Raw genomic sequence first — 24,603 nt, forward strand, 5'->3', positions numbered from 1 at the left:
CGCACGCAAAAAATCCACCGTTTATTCCTTAACTTATTTGCAGTGGTGTTCATTATTCCTGCTCGACTGGTTGTAAAGAGGAACATTGCAAGGTAATTAGTAATATTAGCTTGGTGCAAGGGTGTAATAAATAATTATTTCCTTGCTGTTTGATCGATCTAAACTACCCTCTATTCTTTCCTTGTACATCGAGAAAGTAAGGAAATGATGTATCATGAGTTTTTCCTAAATGGAGAAAGTTTTAGTTTTCTTATCGCCTTAGATTCCAATTGGAGGGAGGGAAGCAAATGATGAATTAGAATGAGTAAGAATTCCTGACAAAAAATGTCTGTGGAGCATACAGAATCTAAGTTACAAACAACAAAGATAAACTATGAAAACCTGTTGGGTTGAACAGTTTTAAAAAACCCAATTCCAATCCACTTTAGTCTTCTTCTGATCAGTTTGTAATTTATGATGTTTTACTTAAAGCTTCCTTAAATGTTTTAAGTAGATACAATGTATTTTTATGTATTTTTTTCGCTCGATTCGGTATCCAGTTCGCAGTCGCTAAATTTGGCTAATTATAAAATTCGTAACACAGTCCCTTTAACCCTTTCATTCCCAAGAGTGATACTTATAGACTTTACTTTGTCTAACGCCAGACGATTTTACTCGTCAACGGGGAACCCCACGGGAGTGAAAGGGTTAAAGCTAAGCAAGGGTGGAGCCTTATGTATTTTCGTTTTCCTTCACGCCATGAACGTCATAGGAAGAAGACATCAGTAGTTTGGAGCAAAATGGAACAATGAACTATTTGGGTAACAATCACTTGATCTCTTTCCGTGCAGACTAGCGTCATTAACTTGCTCAGTTTGTTCGACTATGAAATGACTTCTTGTTCTATATACCTGTTCCATTTGTTAAGTCTCAGGCTGTTGAACTTTGCCGTTTTCCGCTCCATATCTACTAAGATTTGTGTTAAGAAATTTGACACTTTTCCTACAAGATAATGTGTCACCGAGAGACTTGATAATGGAATAACCACGTTAAATTAAAATGTCAGAGTCACGAAGCCATTGCTTGACCTCGCTCGAAACTTCTGCTTTTGAAAAACATCCGTTTCGACCAACACTGCTCCTTCTCGCCTTATCTTATGAATATATGACTCATGGCGGCTGATGGCGGTTCCGATTACATATAATTACATATTTTTTCTCCTTTAACGTAGTTTAAAAGCCCTGAAGTTAACCAAGAATCCTGGACAAAAATATGAAGCCATTCATAACTTCCTGGTCCCACATCTACCAAACTATTGTTGCATGAATTAAATCATATTACGGAGCAAGAGACATTTTTGAGGCGCAAAAGGAGACCGGAAGTGAACATTTCTCACTACCAAAACATTAGTTTCTTATACGTTTTTTAACCAAGCTTCTCTAATGGTGAAAAGATACTAGGCAATACAAATGTCAAGGCAAATTAAAAGGTAAAACTGAACAAATTGCGACCTGTTGGACCACAGTATTCATGTTTATGAATCAGAATTCTGTGATACACGCTAACCTGAAAGGTCTTAGAAAGATAAAAAGACAAACAAACAGCTATGGCATGTTCAACACCAGCGCTGAAGAAGTAATTGATTCTTTCTAAAAGCAACCCGTTTGTTACGTAAAAAGTCATACGCAATGTTGTGAAAACATAGACTTAGTGAAACGTAATGTAATGTTAATGTGATTTATTATGTAGATACTGATGAAGTACTAGGATTTTCTTTTTCTAACGAATCATATCTTCACCACGCTCTGTGAAGATATCATTTTAAGGATGCAGGTGTCGTCATGGTAACTAACACGATTAGCCAATAAAATGCGAGCTTCCCATTTCCTGAAAAATACTTTTGTGCTGTAATACATGTACTAGTAATAGTTGAGACAACAGCTGCCACTGTTTACAAACGGAGCAATTGACGTTGAAGCAGGGAGAAAACAAATCAGTACCGAATATGAAAAGGGCGTTGTGAGTAGATGGTTTGATTATGGCGGACACGATGGTGTACCAGTCGAAACAGACTAAAGGAAACGCAAGGTCAATTTTACCACAATGTGGCCACCGTTTTTTAAAAATGGAACATACTACAAGGGATGAAGTTTTTAGCCTTGAATAACGTGAATAACGACTGACGTTGCACAGTTTAATGACCAAATGAATAGTAAGAAACAGGAAATGTTAAAATCTGACCGGATAAAGGAACTGAAACGGTGTCACGGTATTATTAATGATAGGTACATCGAGTGCCGGAAAAGTTGAGTAGCAAGTTCTTCTGGTAACAAAATTAGAATTCGGAAATGCTGAGAGTATCCCCAACGATGCAGCTACCCATGAAATGGTTTTGCATAATTAAGAGTTTCCTATATTGCGATAATTTACTCGATAGTTTACTAACACTTTGAAAGAACTGAAATATGACAACCTCTTCAGGACACAATACTGTCGCGAGCCTTTATTATGTTAATTTTTGCGGGAACAACACGGATCGTTTGCCTTGTAAATACGTTAAGAACCACGAATATTTACATGTATCGTCAATCGTTTTCTAACAACACTTTCTGGTCGGTAGAATGAGTCTCTTAATCTCTCAACAGTGATTTGTGTCTGTGACAAATCGTTTCCCGAAAAAACGTCCCCCTTTTTTGTGATTCAATACTTTAGTAATCTTCCCTTTTAGAGATTCCCTATTTTAGTAATTTCCCGTTCCTTAATACCCGTTCCCATTCACCGTTCATTATTTTAGAACAAGCCATTTAGTTACCCGCTTCATGTGCTGAAGGTAGAGTTGTAAGATGCGCTACGGTTTTGTTCGGTGGGTGTTAAATATGGCGTTAATTCTTAAGGAACCTGTTGTGAAACCTAAAACTTTGGATTACTCTGGTCAAAGCGATCTTCCAATGGAAAATAGGGTGCTTCGTTTTCGAGTTGTGAATGTTTCGTTTTCTTGATTTGAGTGCTTTATTTTCGACTTAGGGTCCTTCGTTTTCGATCTTTGGGTGTTTCCTGCTTAGTTCCTCGTTTTCAAGAGCTTCGTTTTCGATACAACCCATTCAGTTGTGACTGACGCACGCACGCAAAAAATCCACCGCTTCAAGTTCCTTAACTTATTTGCCGTGGTGTTCATTATTCCTGCTCAACTGGTTACAAAGAGGAACATTGAAAGGTAATTAGTAATATTAGCTTGGTGGAAGGGTGTAATAAATAATTATTTGTTGGTTGTTTGATCGATCTAAACTACCCTCTATTCTCTCCTTGTACATCGAGAAAGTAAGGAAATGATGTCTGCATGACGAGCGTACGGAATTTAAGAAGGTTTTAGTTTTCTTATCGACTTAGATTCAAAATGGAGGGTGTTACGAGGCAAATGATGAGTGAAAATGAGTATACGGAATGAGTAACACGTACGGAATGTAAGTTAAAAACAAAGAAGATACGCTGTTGGGTGAAACAGTTTCAAAAACCCACATTCCAATCCATTTTAATCTTCTTCAGTTTTGCCTTTGCCCTGCCTCCTTTAAATTTGTATTTGATGTTTTATTCAAACCTTCCTTCACTGTTTTAAGTAGCCGGTTTTTTTACGTTTCCCATGATTTGGTGGCCAGTTCCCAGTTGCTAAATTTGGCTAATTATAAATTTCGTAACACATCCCCCGTTGAAGGTAAGCGAGGTTACACCCTTATATTTTTTCGTTCCCATAACGACCTGAACCGCATAGGAGTAAACTATCAGTAGTTCGGAGCAATGGAACTACAAGTTAACTATTTGGGTAACAATACTTGATCTCTTTCCGTGTTGAACTGATTCATTGATTTCCGGTTTGATAAAGGTTGAAATGACTTTTATGCGTAATGAACCAGTTCTGATCCCTTTTCTCTTGTTTCCTGTTGTTTTCTCCATACCTCCTTTATATTAAAGCAAGGAAGTATGACGGTATTTTTTTTATGTTTATTTTGTAAAACGGTCACCGTCATTCATTTGTGACTGAAGTACGCACACAAAGAATCTACCGATATTGCTTATCCATTAATTTATTTTTAGCTGGATTCTTTGTTGATGTTCACCCTGTTCCAACAAGAGTATTGCCAGGTATTTGAATATACTAGCTTACTGTGTATAATATATAGTTAATTATTTGTTTGTTGTGCAATAGAACTATCCTGCCTTCTATTCTTTGCTTGTACATCGAGAAAATAAGCTAACTAAGTCTTTTATGGTAAGGTGAAGTGGAGGTGTTTTAGCCTTCTAGGCCATCGTAAAGGAAGGGGCTTTAAGGGAGAACTGAAAAATTTTCCATTTTTTTTTTTCTTTTTTGGAAATCCTAACATAAGTAAACTTAAACCTGTAAAGATATTTCGTCTCGTTTCCTGTTTTTTCTTTGTTTTTTTTTTTTTTTTTTTCTTTGCGAGAATATTACGTTGGAAGTTGGGCTTTCTCCCCTTTTTGGGTCTTTTCAGTGCGGGCTCAAAAACTAAATCAGCAGCCTGCTGTGACGTATGATATGTGGAACAGAGATTTCGTAATCAAAAGAAACAAGGTAAACACAAGTGCTGTTGTGGATAAATTCCTCGTTGTTCATCTACATCTACATCGCGGACTCAATATTCACGACAAACATCAGTCTAAAAACTGCTTCTATATGGGGCGCTCTCGCATGTCTTCCCCATATCATACTTCATAAGCTGCAAAAATGACCGCTGACTCCTCCATTCGGAGCCGCAATGCTAATGGCCCAAAATCGGAAGGAAACATTTTTTTTAGATGGATAAACGACGCATATGCCAGAAAAAAAGTTGAAGACATAATTGTGCATGACCTAAAGTGTAAAAAAAAAAAGCTTATTTTTTGCCTTAATTTTCCCTTTAAGTGTTTAGTCGTTCTCGCACTGGAGCACTAATTGGAGACACTGTAAACTGAAATTAACAATCAACGCAAATCAAGTCAAATGTTGATTTTTGAGGAGAGGGGAAAACCGGAGCAGTACCCGGAGAAAAACTTCTCGGTGCAGAGAAGAGAACCAACAAACGCAACCAACAAATGATGCCGAGTCTGGAATCGAACGCTTTCCGAAAGGACGCTTTTCTTTTGACAGAACTGACTGGCTAGACCATGCATTTCGAAGTACTAACTCTACAACGCCTTCTTCGAGGATGATAAGACACTCCTCCAGAAGAATGCGAGGGATTATTATGGAAGTGCTCCTTCAAATAGTCCATTTTACAGTTGTGTGCTTAGTTACGTGGTTTATGAATGAAAGTGAGGCTGGAGTTGACCCTGTTTTGATAGAAACCGCAGTGCTTCTCTTAACATCATTAACATGAGAAAAGAAGGGAGGTGTGTATCATAACAAGGTCAACACCAGCCTCACTTTCATTCAAAGGCCACGTAACTAAGCACACAACTGTAAAGAGATCTATTGTTGCATTTTCTTTACAAACTGACTGATCTGGCCAGGCAGTTCTGGCGAAAGAAAAGTTTTCTTACCCGGTTAGATTCAAGATCGAGGGTTTGCCCCTTATGGCAATGTGTCTGTAATATGTCATAAAATGTTATCTGTCCTTTTTTTAAAATCCCCAGTCCCTTTTTCTCCAGAAATATCTTTTAGGGTAATTAATCAGTTTTGCTTGAATGAATTCGAACAAAAGCAGCGCGTGCATCGACCCCTTTTATAGAGTGTTTTCACGTAATGTCACGGCGGCCATGTTGGTATCACCAGCTAATCCTCCGGGAATTGAGTTCTATTATCATGCAAACGTTTTCTTTTGGTTCGGTGAAAAAAAAAAGGTTACTGATCACGTGTGTGAAAACACTCTGCCGTGCGTCTTCTTGTTTAAGTTCCAAACAACAAACGGATAACCTTTGGAAATCTGTTTGGCTGAACAGTTGTCAAAAACGCAAATTTCAATCCATTTTAATCTTCTTCAGTTTCTCCCTTGCCCCGCTTCCTTTAAATTTGTATTTGATGTTTTATTCAAACCTTCCTTCCGTGTTTTAAGTAATTATTTTTACGTTTCCCCTGATTTTGTTGGAAGCGTTTGTATCTAAATAAATGCGTTTCAAAAACGTTTGTTTTTGTGTTCAAATTTCCCGGGCGCCGCCATCTTGATTGAATGAATGGAGACTTGTCGTGGTTGCCTTATTAGGAACTTTAAGATCTACGACCCGGTGGTCAGCGTGAACGCCACAAAACAGGAATTTCAGTGGTTATTAAATTCTCAACCTCGGATAATGCATTTCGCGTGCTCTGATTGGTTCACTCAATCTCGGTTATCAGCTCATATACCTTTGTTTGACCTTATATGGTAAATGATTGCGCTAAACGTTGCTAAGCTAATTTTTTTTTTGCCGGACAGCGAAAGTTCTCTTTGAATAAAGCCAAAATAGAAAAAAAAGCTTTTTTGTGGAAATTTTGGATCAATTCCGACCTTTAAAATACGCGAAAGGTCAAGAAATGTTTTTGTGTTGAGCCTACGTCTGTCTGACCTCAAGGTATTACAGATTATCGCATCTTCATCAAGTTTTTTAGATTTCGCTCTGATTTTCTCGCTTTTTTCGCTCGTATTTCGTACTTCCAAATTTTTGGAGTTTAAGGAATTTAATAAAACAATTATTCCATTTGCGCTTGTTGGATATGAGACTGGTTATAGCCAACTCGGCGCTACGCGCCTCGTTTGCTATTTACCATCTCATATCCAACGCGCGCTCATGGAATAATTGTTAATTAAAAAAGGAAAAATAATCGTGCTGCTCTTGCGGCATGCATTCTAGCATATATTTTTACGGTAGTCTGCTCAAAAACGACGTGTAATCACCAAATTTGAGGCTTCCACGACAACGTGAGCGTATAAATGTAAACCTGTCATTTTATATTTTTACTCTGAAACCCCAGGTATCAATTGACTTTTACGATACTTCGCCCACATTTTACGACGTAAAGGAGATGGAATAATCACGAAAGATTTATGACAGTGTAGAGTATATTTTAAGGTGACGTTGTTGTCGATGTCGCCGTCGTAAATCTTAAAGTCGTGAAAACAATAAGGGAAACCGCAACACGTGACAATTATTTAAGATGGCGGTCCCGGGAAATTTGAAGTGAAAATAAGTGATTCTGAAGTTCATTTTGTTCGATCCAAAAACTTTTTTGGAGAAAAATTGTCGAGCAAATTTGATTGCAAACATTATTTTGTTAGGTTTAAAATCATTCATTCGTCGGAGTGGAAGTTCCCTTTAAGAACTTTTCCTACAAGATAATGTTTTACGGAGAGATTTGATGATGGAATAACCACATCAAATTAAAATTTCAGAGTCACGAAGCCATTGCTTGACCTCACACGAAACTTTTGCCGTTTTGAAAAGCATCCGTTTAGACCAACACTGGTAAGTCGTTTATTGCTCCTTATAGCCTTATCTTATGAATACAAGACTCAGCCACGGCAAAACAGCTCCCATTACATACACTCTTTTTTTTGGTAAATACCTCTAATTATGGAGCTGAGGCTGAACGTTGTTTATGTTTTTGCAATGTGAAGCTAAAAACGCTTTTAAGACGCTGTTAACTTACATGGTATAGTATTTCAATAAATCAATGTGGACGTGACCAGCCTGGTTTACTGGTACCATTGAGTACTACAACTCAAAGCTGAAAGAATACATGTCAAGGTCAACTACCTTGATGATACATCAGACTTTGTTTCACCAGATGACTTTGATGGTGTTGAAGTCATTTTGGAACAATTATAAATAATAACCGCTTAATATTCTAAACTGAGATGTGTATCATGCAATAAGAAAACCTTCGCCGGCCATTTTTTAAAAATATACCCTTAAGTAATTGGATTAAATTTACATTAATTTTGTTTACCTTTATTTTACACTTTCATTTAAAATACAAATGAACAAAATAAAAGCGTTCTTTATCGACCCTCAGCCTGAAGAATGTTCTTAATACGTTCTCAAAATTCTGGTTATTTTTTAATCTCAGCCACAACTTTCTTAGAAAAAAGGTTCTTATAAAAAGAGTGTATGCCTTGTTTTTATTTTTTCTCTTTTAATGCATTTTAAAAGCCCTGAAGTTAACCAAGAATGCTTGACAAAAATGTTAAGTCATTCATAATTTCCTGGTCCACATCTGAAAAACTAGTGTCGCATGAATTAAATCATATATTCAGGGAGTTTAAAGCACGAGTCGGTTTTGAGCCACAGAAGGAGACCAGAAGTGAACAATTTTCTTATGCCACCACAGAAGTCTCTTATAGACTTTTAAAGCAAGCTCCTCTAATGGAGAAAGGATACTGGGCCATTCAAATGCCAAGACAATTTAAAAGGAAAACATTGCCCTTCCGGTTACTGTCCGTGACTCAAAAACCGTCACGTGGTTAAGTTTCATAATCAAGGGACTTTAAGATTGATGTACATTGTGAAAAATGTATAGTTTTGCACTACCGTTATCTCTTTCGCGATAGACCCATCTCGTTCAAGTCGCACGACGTGATCGAAGTATCCTCAAAGTAATTTGGTGGTTTAAGAGTACAAATATTATGGGATGAACGGCTCACATTTGGATGCTTACGCTGTCATCAAAACCCAGGCAAATTTAATGTTTTCACTTCGTTGTTATGCAGAGCACCGCAAAGATATTTGCGAAAATGCGTGCCACACGTGCAGCACGACTTTTCCCCTCCTTCAAGCAATGATATTAGTATTTTGTGACGATGTCGTTGCCCTACGGCTTCAGGGACTTTACGATCTACCACGCTAACGTCGATGTTGCAGTGTGGGACTTTAATATCTACCACGCCGACGCCGAAGCCGACGTTAACGTCACCTCAAAATATAACCTTGCAATATCATAAGTCTTTCGCGATTATTCCACATCGTTCACGTCGTGCAATGTGGACGAAGTATGATCAAAAGCCGATCGAGCCGTTTCAGAGTAAAAATAGAAAATGAACGATTCACATTTTTAAGCTCTTGTTGTCGTCCAAACCTCAAATTTGGTGATTTTACATCGTTGTTTTGAAGAGTACCGGAAAAAAATGAACTAAAGTACGGCTTATAGACGAAATGCAGAAGTGATCCTCGCACTATGTAATGGTATTTTGGGTTGTGTCAGGAAGATCTTCTGTGGAAGTGCCATCTAAAAACCAAAAGTTCCCAAGTGGTTAAGTGGAAACGTCGACATCCTTGTATCTATCTGGTAGTCTTGGCTGGCTCTAGGGTCTTTCGCACCTTGGCTGAGCTGGAAGGACTGGCGTGGGTGGCATGCTAGGCACTGTTGTCCGATCGGTCACAATATCGCTGCGGATAGAAACCTCCGGGTGGGGGGAGGTACTAGAAAAAATTAGTACAGCGAGGCTCCGCCCCGAGGTCCGACCCCTTACTCCTTTTCATACAATTTTTGGCAGAAAAGATACCCCTTTCGTATACCTGGTACCCCATTTGGTATACTTTCCACTGGAAAATAATGCAAGACCCTTGTAAATACCCAAATGACAGATTCCCCTACCCTTTAATATACTTCGACTGGTGAAATCCCTACCCTTTCATATACCTGAAGAGTGAAAAGGTTACCCCTTTTGGGCGGAGCCTCCCTTTATAGGCCATTCTAGGGAGTACACCCCCCCCCCCCCGGGATAGATACTGCCTCGTCTCTATTCTCTGCACTTGTTTGTGCTAAATGGTCCATTCCTGGTCAGAAGTACACTTAATGGTGTTGCTGTGGTTAGTTCAACCATAGCTTGACTTGGTGTTGTGGCATGTGCTGTAGTCTTCTCCACTCTTACTGGTGATGCTTCTAGAGTGATGAAAGGTATTTCTTGACTATTGAGACCAACTCGGATCTTCATCCACAACAACACTGTTGATGGTCTTGCTGATATCTTGGAATGGTGTGGAAAACGTATTCTTCTTCTCTTGTCTCACCAGTACTTGATCACCTACTTGAATACCTTATTTGCCTTTTCTTTGGTCTCTGGTTTTACATCTGCATTTCTGTCCTGAGTTTCTAGGTGTATAAGTGACAATCGGCATGCAGTTCCGGCATCTACCCTCTCATCTTCCCGTTGAACAACAATTCAGCGTGGCTTTTGCCAGTCATGGTCATGGTGTGATCTGTGCTACTTAATGAAGTACTGTTTAAAAAACGAACAGCTGTGTTTTATCGGATTTAAAAACACGAGGCATAGCAGAGTGTTTTTAGACCCAAGAAAACAAAGGTTCAAATTGTGCGAGATACGGTAAAAGTCCATGTAAAAGCCGCACCTTTTTCCTCAAAATTCAATTTAAAAATCGAGGGTGCGGCTTATCTACAGAAACACCTAAGAGGTTAAACTGAATAGATATATAACAAACTGAAAGCATGTTGTTGCTGAGCATTGCCTTTATCATGAATGGTGGCTCCTGAAGGAGCCGCTCATTGCGTTCATTTACGCTTCTTGTTCTCCAATAGTTCTTTCAAGCGATTAATTTTCTATCACTTTACTGGATCAACTGAAAACCAACCTACAGGAAATCTCCATTCCTCCACAAAGCTGTTTGACGCCTGCTTTCAGTCACTGTCATGGATATCTTTCCACCACGTGCGAGAAAATACCAAGATATTCGCGAGTACTCGCAAGCCAAATGGCCGACCGTTTAATTGTGATGCCCAGACTCCTCTCCACGTTTCAAAGCTTGGCTACTAAGCACTTGTGCGTATTCAAGAGCGTTTCAAAGTGATATAAAAACTGATATTGAAAAAGAAATCGCGTGGAGAGAGCATCTTTATTTCTTTTTTTTTATAATAAACTTACAAGATAAAGGTATGACAAGTGAAATTTCACCATCTAAAGACTTAATGGATATGAAAGGTATAACAACCACCGTGTCAGTGTTTTAAAACCATAATTGTCTGCCTTTGTTTGTTTACTAGTAGAACTTCATTGGAACTTCAAAGTTTGTTGTCTCTTATTTTTTTTGCGGAATTCAAGCTTCTAATTTGAGGTGCGGCTTATACATGGACTTTAAGGTGTTAGCAAACAAAAAGTACAACAAGCCTGGCCATAATACTATTCTTTATCTAAAAAATTCAAATGAAAAGTGTTTTATCGGGTTTAAAGCTCATGCACGTGACGTTTTATGGGTGTCTTGATAGGCTGTTAGGCTCGTTAATTATTGGTGAGTTTTTGAAGTTAAAATCAGCAGGCGACTAGCAACCTTTGTGACATCAGTATTTGTGCTTTAGCAAAAATGTCCTTTCAGGAAGGGGTTCTTCTCCACTAATTGCAACCATCTCTAGTAAAGCGGGCAACTGGGAGGAATACTGTGTGTGTGGATGGTGAATTATGGGAAAGTCATAACCAAAAGTTAGTGTTAGTCTGTAAAATGAAAGTTTTTTTGTTCTTAAGAAACTGCCGTGGCGGCAGAGAAGAGGTAAAAAATAGGAATAATGAATATGAAACTTTGCACTATAATCTTCGTTCGTAAAAAAATATGGAAAGGGGTAATTCGAAAAAACTAAATAAATCGCAGGATGCAAAATGAAACACTGGTTGCACGAGGCAAACCCAAACAATCCGAACGTAAGGAAAATCTGACTGCGACACCATCAGGCTCATAAAAATGGCTGAGATTATTCAGGGATAGAGCGCAACTGAGCAAGAGGGTTTCTCCTCCAGTGCTAGACCTCTACTCGATCCCCTCGTCCCCATTTAAGAAAAGAAGAAGAAAAGACAGTATACTAAATCCATGCATGGGCAGACTGATGCAACCAAATATTTTTTATCCCTACTACTTGATTGAGTTTGTTGGCCTTTTTTTGAATTTCAAGTTTTAATATCACACAGAGTTTGTTTAATTTATTAACCCTATCTTGAGGTTGAGAGTTCGCTTTATGGATTTCTCTTCCTCATTTTACAGACTAACTAAGATATTTTTTTGTGAAATTGATTGCTTAAAGTGTCCAAAACGTGAAAATTTTATTTTCTTACGTGAAAGTCCATATCAAAAAATTAAGTTTTGCAAAAGAATTCTTCGATTCGAAGGAGAGGTGAAATTGCCCGCCATTTTGGCACGCCACTCGCTCAAGTCTTCTCTCAACTTGTGACGTAGATTCAGGAACTCGTGGTTAGAGAACATGAGGATTTGAAAGTTGATGTGAAAAAATAGCTGAAAGATGCGCTACCGCTCGATGTTACACCACAGCTGATCCTGAAATTGAAAGTATAAGTATACATAGAAATACTTTCCTTTACTCGGAAAACGCAACAGCTCAAAAAAGAAGGAAAAAATGGCCGTAGATTTTGTCTTGGCGAAAAGAAAGAACTGGGAGCCCGCTAAAACTTCGTCACTTTGCTAGATTCACTTAAACGACGATGACTTCTAGTATTGTTTTGACAGCAAAACGAAAAGATCGTTGAAGACTGACGAAATTCCCTTACAGGAACAGACATATAAGCGTTAACTTAATTCCCTCCCGAGACCTTCCTTATCCTCTTGTTCTTTTCTGCCATTTTGTAGCCATTCCTCCTCTGCTAATGGTTCTTCCAGGTTGGGCTCCATGTAGTTCTGGGTTTCATTGCTAGCAGTGGCTGACTCGTCGAAACCGCAACTAATCGCCTCAAATTCTTTTTCTTTTTTGAAATCGCCAGTTTATTCACATCCGGATTCAGAGGCACTTTCCTCGATGATAAACATAGGCATGATAGATTTTTTTGTTTATTGAAAAATACCAAAAACGCTCGCTGAGCGATACCTTGGCGTTGATTAGTAAGATAACATAACCCATGCCAACAGGTATTCCTGAATCTACGTCACAGCGAGTCCGTGAAGTCCTGACCAGCGTAAGAGGTGTACCAAATAAAAGTAGGATTGAAAAAATCGTAGAAAATTCGCCTATCGTTAAAATAGAAAAATTATTTCGCCAAAGTTCATTTTTTTAATATGGGCTTCCAAATAGTAAAATAAAACTTTCTACGTTATGGACACCTTAATGTGGTAGTTATTACCGTAACTGAAAACTACACAATGATGCCTTTGCATAAGGATCATAACTAAAGCAATTTCTTTAACACTGGGGGCACATAGGGAGCCATTTTGCATTTCAACTTCCCCATTTGCCTTTGTTCAATTCTCGAGAAGCACAATTCCATTTTGCTTGCAGAGTTCAATGTTAAGGGAAGACCATAGTGGCTAAAATTATCTTCTACATTGTCAATTACTTTCTCACTGGTGGTTGATGTCATGACCACATACTCATAATAACGGCTGCTAGCCTAGAATTCCTCTAATCGACCAGTTTTGATTGCCTTTCTCAGAGCTTTCAACTCTTCATCCACTGCAGGTGTTTCCTCAACTTTTCTTCTCTTGCAGACGTGTTACGAGGATGGTGATCTAGCGTGACCCTAGACTGCTGAGGTTCTAGCTGGTGGTATTTCCACTAGCTTGCTAAAAACATTTGTACCATTCATGTTGTGCAGCAACTCATCTACAGTTGATATTGGGTATGGACCCATTTGCTTGCCTCATGTCTTGTACAAATGAATGTCACCATCCGCCTTTGGAATGATTACTATTGGGGTGACCCATGTTGGGGGCCATCGACTTCTTCTATGATGTGACAGTCCAATAGTTCCTGAACTTACGCCGAACTTTTTGAATACACCCTCCAGAGTGGACATTTTTGAATCTGCTATGAATCCAGAACCTTGTGGAGGCTAAATCCGGAAACTTTTTTATCCGGATAACGTAACAAGATCGAGCTCAGTTCCTTGTCGTGAAAATTCAATTCTCAAGATGGCTGCCGAGGGCAATATTATTTCTTTAAGGCGCATCCTGCTTTGTTACTTCCGTTTCCTTGAGGAGTCCTGAGTACTAGCGTGAATCCGGATACGCTTCGGATGCGTGTACGGGCAAATTCGATTTGAATACGCTACGTTTGGATGGGAATATTTTTGGCTTCATTTTTCGTTTCTTCGATCATTTCTTTGTTTAGTTTTGGTATTTTCAATCACTGTAAACCACTCAAATGCGAAATAAAGTTGTTGTTGTTGAATCTGGAAAGAAAAAGTTGCGGATTCAAAAATATCCGGAGAAGCGTGGACTAAGAAAGGACGACGACCACAACGGCTACGAGAACGCAACATAACAATAAATTCAATGAGCAAAAACAATAGTTTTGCACGCGCTGCACGTGCGTTTTTCATTTTGATACATTTCTTTGCCGTTCTCTTCTTGACAACCACGAGAAATGATCACATTTGAGGTCTTGTGGAGGACGAGAGCACCTGACGATGAATGAATTTTCAAATTTTCAATTTTTCATTTTGATACATTTTTTTGCCGTTCTTGTCTTGACAACCACGTGAAATGATCAAATTTGAGGTCTTGTGGAGGACGAGAGCACCTGACGATGAATTTTCAATTTTCTCCCCAAAAACTAACAACGCGTTCATGACAAATTTAGTTTTGGAATGTTTATGTGCACTTTTCACGCCAAACGCCTTGCAATACTCACGAAATTATTACAATAATAGTGAATGATGTTTTTAGATAGCGTTCTCGAAGCCTTACTCGTCTCCCTATTTCAAAGTGGGTGCCATACAATTTGATGAATCTGAAGGGTATTCTTAGGCTTTAGTTTTGTTTATTTCGTGTTTCCGTTGCAAAAAAAGGGAAGTATGCATCAGTTTAAACCGCTTTTCTTCTGCCACAAGCTTTCTAGTACTTAGAAGTTAACTGAAGTTGCGAAGAATAGTTCTACAGAGTTGAACGCGAAAATCATTCGTCAAATCTAGTGAAAAAGTCATATGCGTGGTTTTCAGTAGAAATTATGGATAAGACCTAGACGGTGGAGGAGAATGTTCATAAGAATAAATAAATTTACCCAGTTCTTGTAATCTAATATTCGAAAATTTGATAGTTCTAATTCTCTGAAGATTAGGTCTGAGTGATTGATTTAGGAATTATTTTGACGGTACACTTTGCAAAGAGACAAGACTACGAAGATTGGATTTGTACATGCACAATAATACAATAATGACTATAAGGATAAACTAAACAGCAGTACAGAGTTTTGAAACAAAATTCAGTAAAAGAACTATACCTGAAATTAAATGCTATAGCTTCAGAGATTTTGTAAGCCAATTGAGGAATTCAAGGTTTCCAAGAAAGATGTTAACCAAGCACAACCCCAAGAAAGGCCATTCTACGATATCTGTTCAATACTTTAATCATTTTGGCAGATTTGCGTTAAAAGATGATGTCTTTTCTCTCGAGGCTTAAATAGAATAAAGAATAAAGAATTAGTTTTCTGCAAGTTTCTTTGCCTTCAACTAGGTTACCAAATAACTACACCTAAGAGACAAGCATCGTCATATCAGCAGTTGCAAATAAAATCAGGTCTGGTAGTTTGAATACATTACTGAAGTCATGAACATAGGATAAGAAAAATGAGAGAACCAGAATGGATACTCCCGGAGCGCGGGTGCGTATATCAATGGCCGATAAACCAAACAAATTACTGCAACGTAATATACCCCTTAGTGTTCACATTTATGAAACAGAATTTTTTTATCTACCATAACAAAGGCCTTAGAATATAAATAAACACACACCTATGAGATGTTCACTGCCATCAAGCGCAAGATGACTTCTTGTGCAGGTCAATCAGTGGTAAAGAGATAGTAAATACGCAATGTAGAGAAAGCATAAACTTAGTGTAATGTATAGTGTGATAAATGTGACGTAATTTATTTAAGCTACTTACCGGACGGTTATAGATAATTACTTTCTAGAGCAACTTTGAGATTCCAGGGGACATTTAGAGCAGTCTGTATGTCATAAAAAGTGATTGACCACCATCTTTAAACACTGGTATCACACGAGCAATTTGATTTGATCAGGAAAATCTGATGACAAAAGACAACAATATTACTTTGACTAATATGGGACAAATTTTTGCCATTTAAATACGCCTATTTTGTGCGGTCAATTCTAGCTTTAAAAATTCAGTTTAAATCAAACAAAGGCCTCAGCAAAAGCAGTAAAGAGTGAGACGTCAATAGCAAAAAAAAGACCTAATCGGCTAACTCAATGTTTTACCCAATTCAAACCCTTTGGGAACAAAACGTTTTGTTCCAGGTATTTTCATATCATTTAAATATGAAGGCTACATTATCATGCAAATACAATGCACAAAGAATCTTAATCCCGGGTGATTTGAACACTGAATTAGCCGATTAGGTCTATTGTCTTTGTTAGACCCATAATGACATGCGGTCTCTTTTGTGTTGGTTTGGCTACGTACCTGCAGCATTTGTGGTCAGTGCATTGAACTTCTCATGCTTTCTTTTGTATTTTTCAAGGAGCGCCCTCACTTTCAAAGACGACCTTCTTTGTTCTTAAGAGTTCTTGTAATCAAGAATGGCAGACAACAAGATGAAGGTTTTCGAGCAGCATATACAAGAGCTTAGCGTTGCCAGAAAAGAGGGAAACAGAAAAGGGGAGGGTATTGCATATTTGAATTTAGGCAATTATTATTATGGCTTGGCTTATTTTGAACAGGCCAAGAGGGATTACACAGAAGCATTAAGGATTTTTAAGGAAATAGGTTTCAGTGCTGGAAGAGGAAAAGCCTGTGGCAATCTCGGCAGTGCTTGTCACAGTCTGGGATATTTTAAGCGAGCCATAAAGTATTATGAACAACATCTTAGCATTGCAAAAGAAGTAGGGGATAGGGCCGGGGAAGGAGGGGCCAGTGGTAATCTCGGCAACGCTTATTCCAGTCTGGGCAATTTTAAGCGAGCCAAAGAGTATCACGAACAAGATCTTAGCATTGCAAAAGAAGTAGGGGATAGGGCCGGGGAGGGAAGGGCCAATGGCAATCTCGGCGTCGCTTATCACAGACTGGGCAATTTTAAGCGAGCCATAGAGTATCACGAACAAGATCTTAGCATTGCAAAAGAAGTAGGGAATAGGGCCGGGGAGGGAATGGCCAATGGTAATCTCGGCAACTCTTATCACAGACTGGGCAATTTTAAGCGAGCCAAAGAGTATCATAAACAACATCTTAGCATTGCAAAAGAACTAGGGGATAGGGCCGGGGAGGGAAGGGCCAATGGTAATCTCGGCGCCGCTTATCACAGGCTGGGCAATTTTAAGCGAGCCATAGAGTATCACGAACAAGATCTTAGCATTGCAAAAGAAGTAGGGGATAGGGCCGGGGAGGGAAGGGCCAATGGTAATCTCGGCAACTCTTATCACAGTCTGGGGAATTTTAAGCGAGCCATAGAGTATCATGAACAACATCTTAGCATTGCAAAAGAAGTAGGGGATAGGGCCGGGGAGGGAATGGCCAATGGTAATCTCGGCAGCGCTTATCGCAGACTGGGCAATTTTAAGCGAGCCATAGAGTATCACGAACAAGATCTTAGCATTACAAAAAAAGTAGGGGATAGGGCCGGGGAGGGAAGGGCCAATGCCAATCTCGGCGCCGCTTATCACAGTCTGGGGAATTTTAAGCGAGCCATAGAGTATCATGAACAACATCTTAGCATTGCAAAAAAAGTAGGGGATAGGGCCGGGGAGGGAAAAGCCTATGGTAATCTCGGCGTCGCTTTTCACAGTCTGGGCATTTTTGAGCGAGCCAAACAGTATTATGAACAACATCTTAGCATTGCAAAAGAAGTAGGGGATAGGGCCGGGGAGGGAAAAGCCTATGCTAATCTCGGCGTCGCTTATCACAGTCTGGGCAATTTTAAGCGAGCCATGGAGTATTACGAAAAAGATCTTAGCATTGCAAAAGAAGTAGGGGATAGGGCCGAGGAGGGAATGGCCAATGGTAATCTCGGCAACGCTTATCGCAGACTGGGCAATTTTAAGCGAGCCATAGAGTATAACGAACAAGATCTTAGCATTGCAAAAGAATTAGGGGATAGGGCCGGGGAGGGAAGGGCCAATGCCAATCTCGGCGCCGCTTATCACAGTCTGGGGAATTTTAAGCGAGCCATAGAGTATCATGAACAACATCTTAGCATTGCAAAAGAAATAGGGGATAGGGCCGGGGAGGGAAAAGCCTATGCTAATCTCGGCGTCGCTTTTCACAGTCTGGGCAATTTTAAGCGAGCCAAACAGTATTATGAACAAGATCTTAGCATTGCAAAAGAAGTAGGGGATAGGGCCGGGGAGGGAAAAGCTTATGCTAATCTCGGCGCCGCTTATCGCAGTCTGGGCAATTTTAAGCGAGCCATGGAGTATTACGAAAAAGATCTTAGCATTGCAAAAGAAGTAGGGGATAGGGCCGAGGAGGGAAAAGCCAATGGTCATCTCGGCAACGCTTATCACAGTCTGGGCAATTTTAAGCGAGCCATAGAGTATCACGAACAAGATCTTAGCATTGCAAAAGAAGTAGGGGATAGGGCCGGGGAGGGAAGGGCCAATGCCAATCTCGGCGCCGCTTATCACAGTCTGGGGAATTTTAAGCGAGGCATTGGGTATGATGAACAACATCTTAGCATTGCAAAAGAAGTAGGGGATAGGGCCGGGGAGGGAAAAGCCTATGGTAATCTCGGCGTCGGTTTTTACAGTCTGGGCAATTTTAAGCGAGCCAAACAGTATTATGAACAAGATCTTAGCATTGCAAAAGAAGTAGGGGATAGGGCCGGGGAGGGAAAAGCCTATGCTAATCTCGGCGCCGCTTATCACAGTCTGGGCAATTTTAAGCGAGCCATGGAGTATTACGAAAAAGATCTTAGCATTGCAAAAGAAGTAGGGGATAGGGCCGAGGAGGGAATGGCCAATGGTAATCTCGGCAACGCTTATCGCAGTCTGGGCAATTTTAAGCGAGCCATAGAGTATCAGGAACAAGATCTTAGCATTGCAAAAGAAGTAGGGGATAGGGCCGGGGAGGGAAGGGCCAATGCCAATCTCGGCGCTGCTTATCACGGTCTGGGGAATTTTAAGCGAGCCATAGAGTATCATGAACAACAACTTAGCATTGCAAAAGAAGTAGGGAATAGGGCCGGGGAGGGAAAAGCCTATGGTAATCTCGGCGTCGGTTTTCACAGTCTGGGCATTTTTAAGCGAGCCATAGGGTATCACGAACAAGATCTTAGCATTGCAAAAGAAGTAGGGGATAGGGCCGGGGAGGGAAGGGCCTATGCAAATCTCGGCAACGCTTATCACAGTCTGGGCAATTTTAAGCGAGCCATAGAGTATCACGAACAAGATCTTAGCATTGCAAAAGAAGTAGGGGATAGGGCCGGGGAGGGAAGGGCTAATGGTAATCTCGGTAAGGCTTATGGCAGAATGGGTGAGCTTGATAATGCTCTTCTCTTTAACGAACAACATTTTACTATTTCCAAGGAAACGGAGGATCCAGTAGGGCAAGGAATCGCTTGCTATTGGCTTGGTCTTTTTCATGAATTTTTAGGCTCGTTGTGCAAAGCCCTTAATTTTTATCGTCTAAGCATAAAACATTTCGATGAAACAAGGCGTCTTCTTCAGTTAGAAGACGCATGGAAAATAAGCTTTCGTGATACAAAACAGGGGCCGTACACAGCTCTGTGGACAGCACTTTTGAAGAATGGAGAGGTTGATGAGGCTTTGTTTGCTGCTGAACAAGGACGAGCACAGGCTTTGACAGACATTTTGAAGGTGCGATTTGGCTTTGATGAAGAACCTACCTCGGCAATTGCGAGGACGGAAACTATCTCCGCTCTTATGAAATATTTGACTTTACAAACAGTTTTCATAGCACTTGCAGGGAACACTATCACTTTTTGGCTGTTGAGCAGAGCAAGCGGAATAAACTATAGGGAGAAGGAAATCGAAAATGGAAGTGCTGACTCACTAATAAAGACTACTTTGAAACAGATTGGCGCGGGGGCTGTTGTCCAATGCGAGAATCGCTCGGTACACAGACATCGTAGTCGGTTCTCTTGCAGTGGAGAAGTTGCTGAGGAATCTTTTCAGTCTTTCAGCGTGTCCGACAACCCCTTGCAATCCTTGTATGATTTCTTAATCAGTCCTATTGCAGACTTGCTCCAGGGTGATGACTTGATCTTTGTTCCGGATGGACCATTTTGCTTGGCTCCTTATTCTGCATTGAGTAACTCTGTCAGGATCCGTACTTTTCCCTCGCTAACCGCCTTAAAAGTGATCTCTAGTGCACTTGACGACTTAAATAGTAAGAGTGAAGCGCTACTTGTGGGCGATCCGTGCTTGAAGGAAATCACTTGGGGCACCGGTGGACCCATTTATAAACAGTTGCCATGCGCGAAAAAAGAGGTGGAGATGATTGGAGAACTTCTGCAGACCACGCCTCTCACTGGCGAAAATGCAACGAAAGCTGAGGTGCTGAAGAAAATGAAGGCGGTTGCTTTAATCCACATTGCTGCTCATGGAGATGACGAATATGGAGAAATTCTTTTGGCCCCAAGTCCCGACTGCACATCACAGATCCTCAAAGAGGAAGATTACATGTTAAAGATGAGCGATGTTCATGCAGTTCGTCTTCAGGCAAAGCTGGTTGTGCTGAGTTGCTGTCATAGTGGTCAGGGAGAGGTAAAATCTGAGGGTGTGGTGGGAATAGCCAGGGCTTTCCTGTGTGCTGGTGCCCGGTCTGTTCTGGTGTCACTCTGGGCAATTGATGATGAGGCAACCTTCTTGTTCATGAAGAGTTTTTATCAACACTTGGCAGATAGGAAAAGTACAACTTTAGCTCTTCATCACGCTATGAAATCTCTTCGGGAGACAAAGGAGTATTCCGCCATTAAATACTGGGCGCCATTTGTTCTAATTGGCGATGATGTCTCGTTTGAATTTGGGCTACAACAACTCGAAAAGAATGGTAAGTGCTGTTCGAATATGATTTTAATTACTGAAAAGAAATATGATGTACAGGTTTCGTGTCGGAAAGTTGTCGAGAGAAAAAGGTAAGGTGGGTATCAGAGGTTTTTTCTCGCGCGTGGCAGACGAGCGGGTCACAATAGAGACATGACCGACACCGAAAACAGCGCAATAAAAACCTCTGGCACCCAGGGTTGGTACGTTCCTCATAGCGAAAGGGTTTAAAATCGGTCGTCAATGTACTTCATTTACAAACTGCTTTGGCTAAGGACTAAAATAAGTATTAATTGCATTCACCGGCTGGTCTTTTATATACCGGATCCGAAATAATTAATATTCATGAAACAAAAGAACAAAGCGAACATAATAATGCCTAATTAGCAAGGCCTGATCGGAATAACAATGGCTCTTTTGTCCTTCGTCATTTTAGTCCGCTATATGAAAGTCTACCCCATTCACCGGGTCGGGTCGGGTACTTTCTTTTCTGTACGGGTCGGGTACGTGTAAACAGTGCAATGGACTGAAAAGAAATCACTAATTGCCGGTTACCGCCGTAAAATAAAGTTAGATAGGGAGCTTAAGCGCGGGCGTTTTTGAGGCGCGGACGGCAACCGGAAGAGAACATTTCGCGTGCCAGGGCATTGATGTCTCCCAGATTTTTATGCTAATAATCTCTAAAGATACTTAGGAATGTAAATGTGGTTGTTTGAAGACGAGGTAAAGGGGAAAACTGTTCAAGCGCGTGCTTAAGCTCCCTATTGAATTGAGGGCTTATAGACTACATCATGTCACAGTTATACTTAGTTGAATATGAATTGTTGCTCTCTTCCTAAGCTTATCTATGTAAAAACGCTTTCACGGATGAAACAAATTGTCTTAAGTGCTACTATGATCAAAAAAATATTTCCTTTTTTTTCTTCAGATTTTGAAAGTGTGTTCGCTTAACACCCGACTGGCAAAATTTTGAGCTTTGAGTTTTATCCAAAGGTTGTTTATTTTGAGTGTCAAGTTTTGGATTTCACGGTCCGCCATTTCTCAAGTTCAAAACTAACCGATTGGATCTCGAATGGTTGGATCTAGGGAAAATGACGTCATTTACTCACTAGCTTAAAATTTCAGCGTGTAAACTCAACTTATTATATATGGAAGACATGAGTTTGAAAATGTGAAAGCCCGAAACTCCCGTGCTGCATATTAATTCAGCAGCGTACACGCGCATTGCGTTTTTAAAGGAGTGAGTGTTTGACGTCATTTTCTCCTCGACCCAGCTCTCTGAAGATTTTAAAGTTAGCAATGGCGGACCAATAAATGAGAAAATTCCAGTTAAAATAGACAGGTGTCTCTTTAAAATCAAAAACTAAAACTGGGGTCACTTAGTATTTAGTTAACATAGTTTTGAAATTTAAAGAAAAAGAAGAATTCGGTCTTAGTAGCACTTTAATAATAATTTATCAATCAGAATGAAATTCCTAATCGTCATTTAACCCGCTATCTTTTTTCTTTTCTTTCTTACTTTTTTTTTCAGAAACGGCGTCCAAAACTTGAGATAAATACTTCTTGGACTGTAATGCGTCAATATGTCAATTTCCTTACTTCAATTAAATGAGTTATTGTAAGCATTCAAGCATTCAACCTCATCATAAGCGGTAAAGGAATATGGTGAACTTTCCATTTAAGTCCAAGACAGAGTTTCCAGGAAGAACCGTTTTTCATGCATACTGGAAAGGCTAAATATCAATGCTGTCACATGTTATGATTATCCTTTTTTTCTCAAAAAAGCAAAAATTTAAGACAAAGTTGCCAGGTCTTGTCATTAGTCTTTCTGTGAAAAAACGGTGCGAAAGACACCTTATTCCAAAATGGCCGCCATTTAAATATTCTTTTGCTTTTATTCCAATAAGCCCTTGATGCCTCGTTCTTAAGCCTAAAATTCAAAAGAATATTTTTTTCTTGAACGAGGCAACAAGGGCCAATTTGTATGCGCATAAATCAGCGGCCATTTTGGAATAAGGTGTAGAGAGCCCACGGACAAGGAAATGACAAGTTTTTCTGAAGAATCTAAAATGTAGATTTCCTGAGATTTTTAAAGATGGCCAACGCAAAAAAAAAAAAAAAAAAATGGCCGACTACTGGGGTAAATTCCTAGAAGCTAACAAATTAAGAAAGTAGAAATTACTTGATGTCCTAATTAATATATATAAAGGTTTTAAGACTCGAACTTTTCTATTCAAGAAATTGCTGGAAAAAGGTTCCAGAATCAAACAAATAGGAAGTTTCTCAGAAACTCGGATTTTCTAAGATATTGCCACAGAGGTGCAAGGCAAAATAGAGCGATTTCTTAGGCAGATTTCTAGAATGTAAAAAGACTAGGAAAAGAACTTCAGGATTTGAGCGATCTCTTTGGGCAATTTCTTAGAGGAACGTCAAGAAGGTTAATAACTAGGAAATAATAGTGATGTTTGATCTCTTATTTAGCATGCATTGAAAGTTTAAACTGTAGAAATATTTCCTCTTTTAGTCGTAAAACTTTCAATGCAAACTTGTTCGGAGATTACGATCAATGCATAGATTGATTGGTGCATACTAACTTCTTACTAACCGAGCGCTAGGGCCGTACTGGGGAATATTGGCCCGAGTTCGTGGCAGTACGGACCGAGCGCAGGGAGGTCCGTACAAAAACGACCGAGGGCCAATATTCCCCAGTACGGTCCCAAGCAAGTGAGGTTAGTAAGTAGTTTATTATATGGCTTTTTAATTGCCTTTTGCTTTGTTTGTGCAAGCCCGTAATCGGCCCCTGGGCATTACGGGAGAACAATACCCTACAATTCAGTCACAATTAGCCAATCAGAGCGCGCGTTATATCGGTTACAAACACAAGCCATATAATAATAAGTAATAATCCTCTTAATCCAAACGGTCGGTGTCACAGTAATAAATAATATTAGGCATATACAAGACTCATAGTCATAGTCTCTTTGTTTTGTAAATAAACATGAAACCTCAAATGTGGTTTACAAAAGAAAGGTCTGAATGAACAGTGCTTTACTTATTCAGAATTTCGATACAATCGTCGCAAATGGCAACTTGATGCGCAGATTGGCTACCGAAACTACAGAGGAGAGTATTATAGAGTATTTTCACTCACATGATCAGTAACCTTGTTTTTTTAGAGAAAGAAAAAGAAAACGTTTGCATGATAACATAGCTCAATTCCCGGAGGATTAGTCGGGTGCAGCAACATGGCCGCCGTTCCATTGTTTAGGTATGCACCAACATGACAGCCGTGACGTCACGTGCAAACACTCTATATTGACTCGCTTTTGAAACAAGGACTGTCCCTTCACCCGTCACAAAGCAACTAGTTTTCCATCCTTTCCATAGCCTGCGTAGCTGGAGGGAAAATGTATCGCAGGATTCTGTCCACCTCTGTAAATATGTTTTGTTTTCAGTGACTTGACACTCCTGCTGTCCATAATTGGTTATTTCTTTTAAAGCATAGAAATGATTGACTGGTTTTCATGTACCGGTACTAAATTCTAATTGCATTTGCCTTTGATTTTTATCCTTTGTACCAGTAACTGTCGTATTTTGAGTCAAAATTGAACCAAGGAAACATGTTAAACCTAGTTTTCGTTTGTCCGGAAGATCCCAGACGATCGGGGATTTCGCAGTTTCCCCGACCTTCCCAGTGTTTGTCGACTGATGAAAACCATCAATGGTAGACATACCCTATAATCTGGCCATGGGATG

At 39.8% G+C, this 24,603-nt stretch overlaps 1 protein-coding gene across 2 annotated transcripts; it reads left to right on the forward strand.

Moving 5' to 3' along the window:
- On the forward strand, positions 1-23,876 carry LOC137972419 (tetratricopeptide repeat protein 28-like). 2 transcript variants are annotated; one of them, XM_068819127.1, is made up of 6 exons: positions 1-92; positions 3,004-3,193; positions 4,069-4,116; positions 7,335-7,407; positions 16,371-20,854; positions 22,379-23,876. In XM_068819127.1, the coding sequence occupies exons 5-6, from the start codon at positions 16,429-16,431 to the stop codon at positions 22,396-22,398; spliced, it is 4,446 nt and encodes a 1,481-aa protein (XP_068675228.1). In that variant the 5' UTR covers positions 1-92; positions 3,004-3,193; positions 4,069-4,116; positions 7,335-7,407; positions 16,371-16,428; the 3' UTR covers positions 22,399-23,876. The 2 variants fall into 2 exon arrangements, with proteins under 2 accessions (XP_068675228.1, XP_068675229.1); XM_068819128.1 differs by lacking the exon at positions 7,335-7,407.
- Positions 23,877-24,603: the final 727 nt, after the last annotated feature.

The sequence above is a fragment of the Montipora foliosa genome, chromosome 10, assembly GCF_036669935.1.
Source record: "Montipora foliosa isolate CH-2021 chromosome 10, ASM3666993v2, whole genome shotgun sequence".
Classification (NCBI taxonomy): domain Eukaryota; kingdom Metazoa; phylum Cnidaria; class Anthozoa; order Scleractinia; family Acroporidae; genus Montipora; species Montipora foliosa.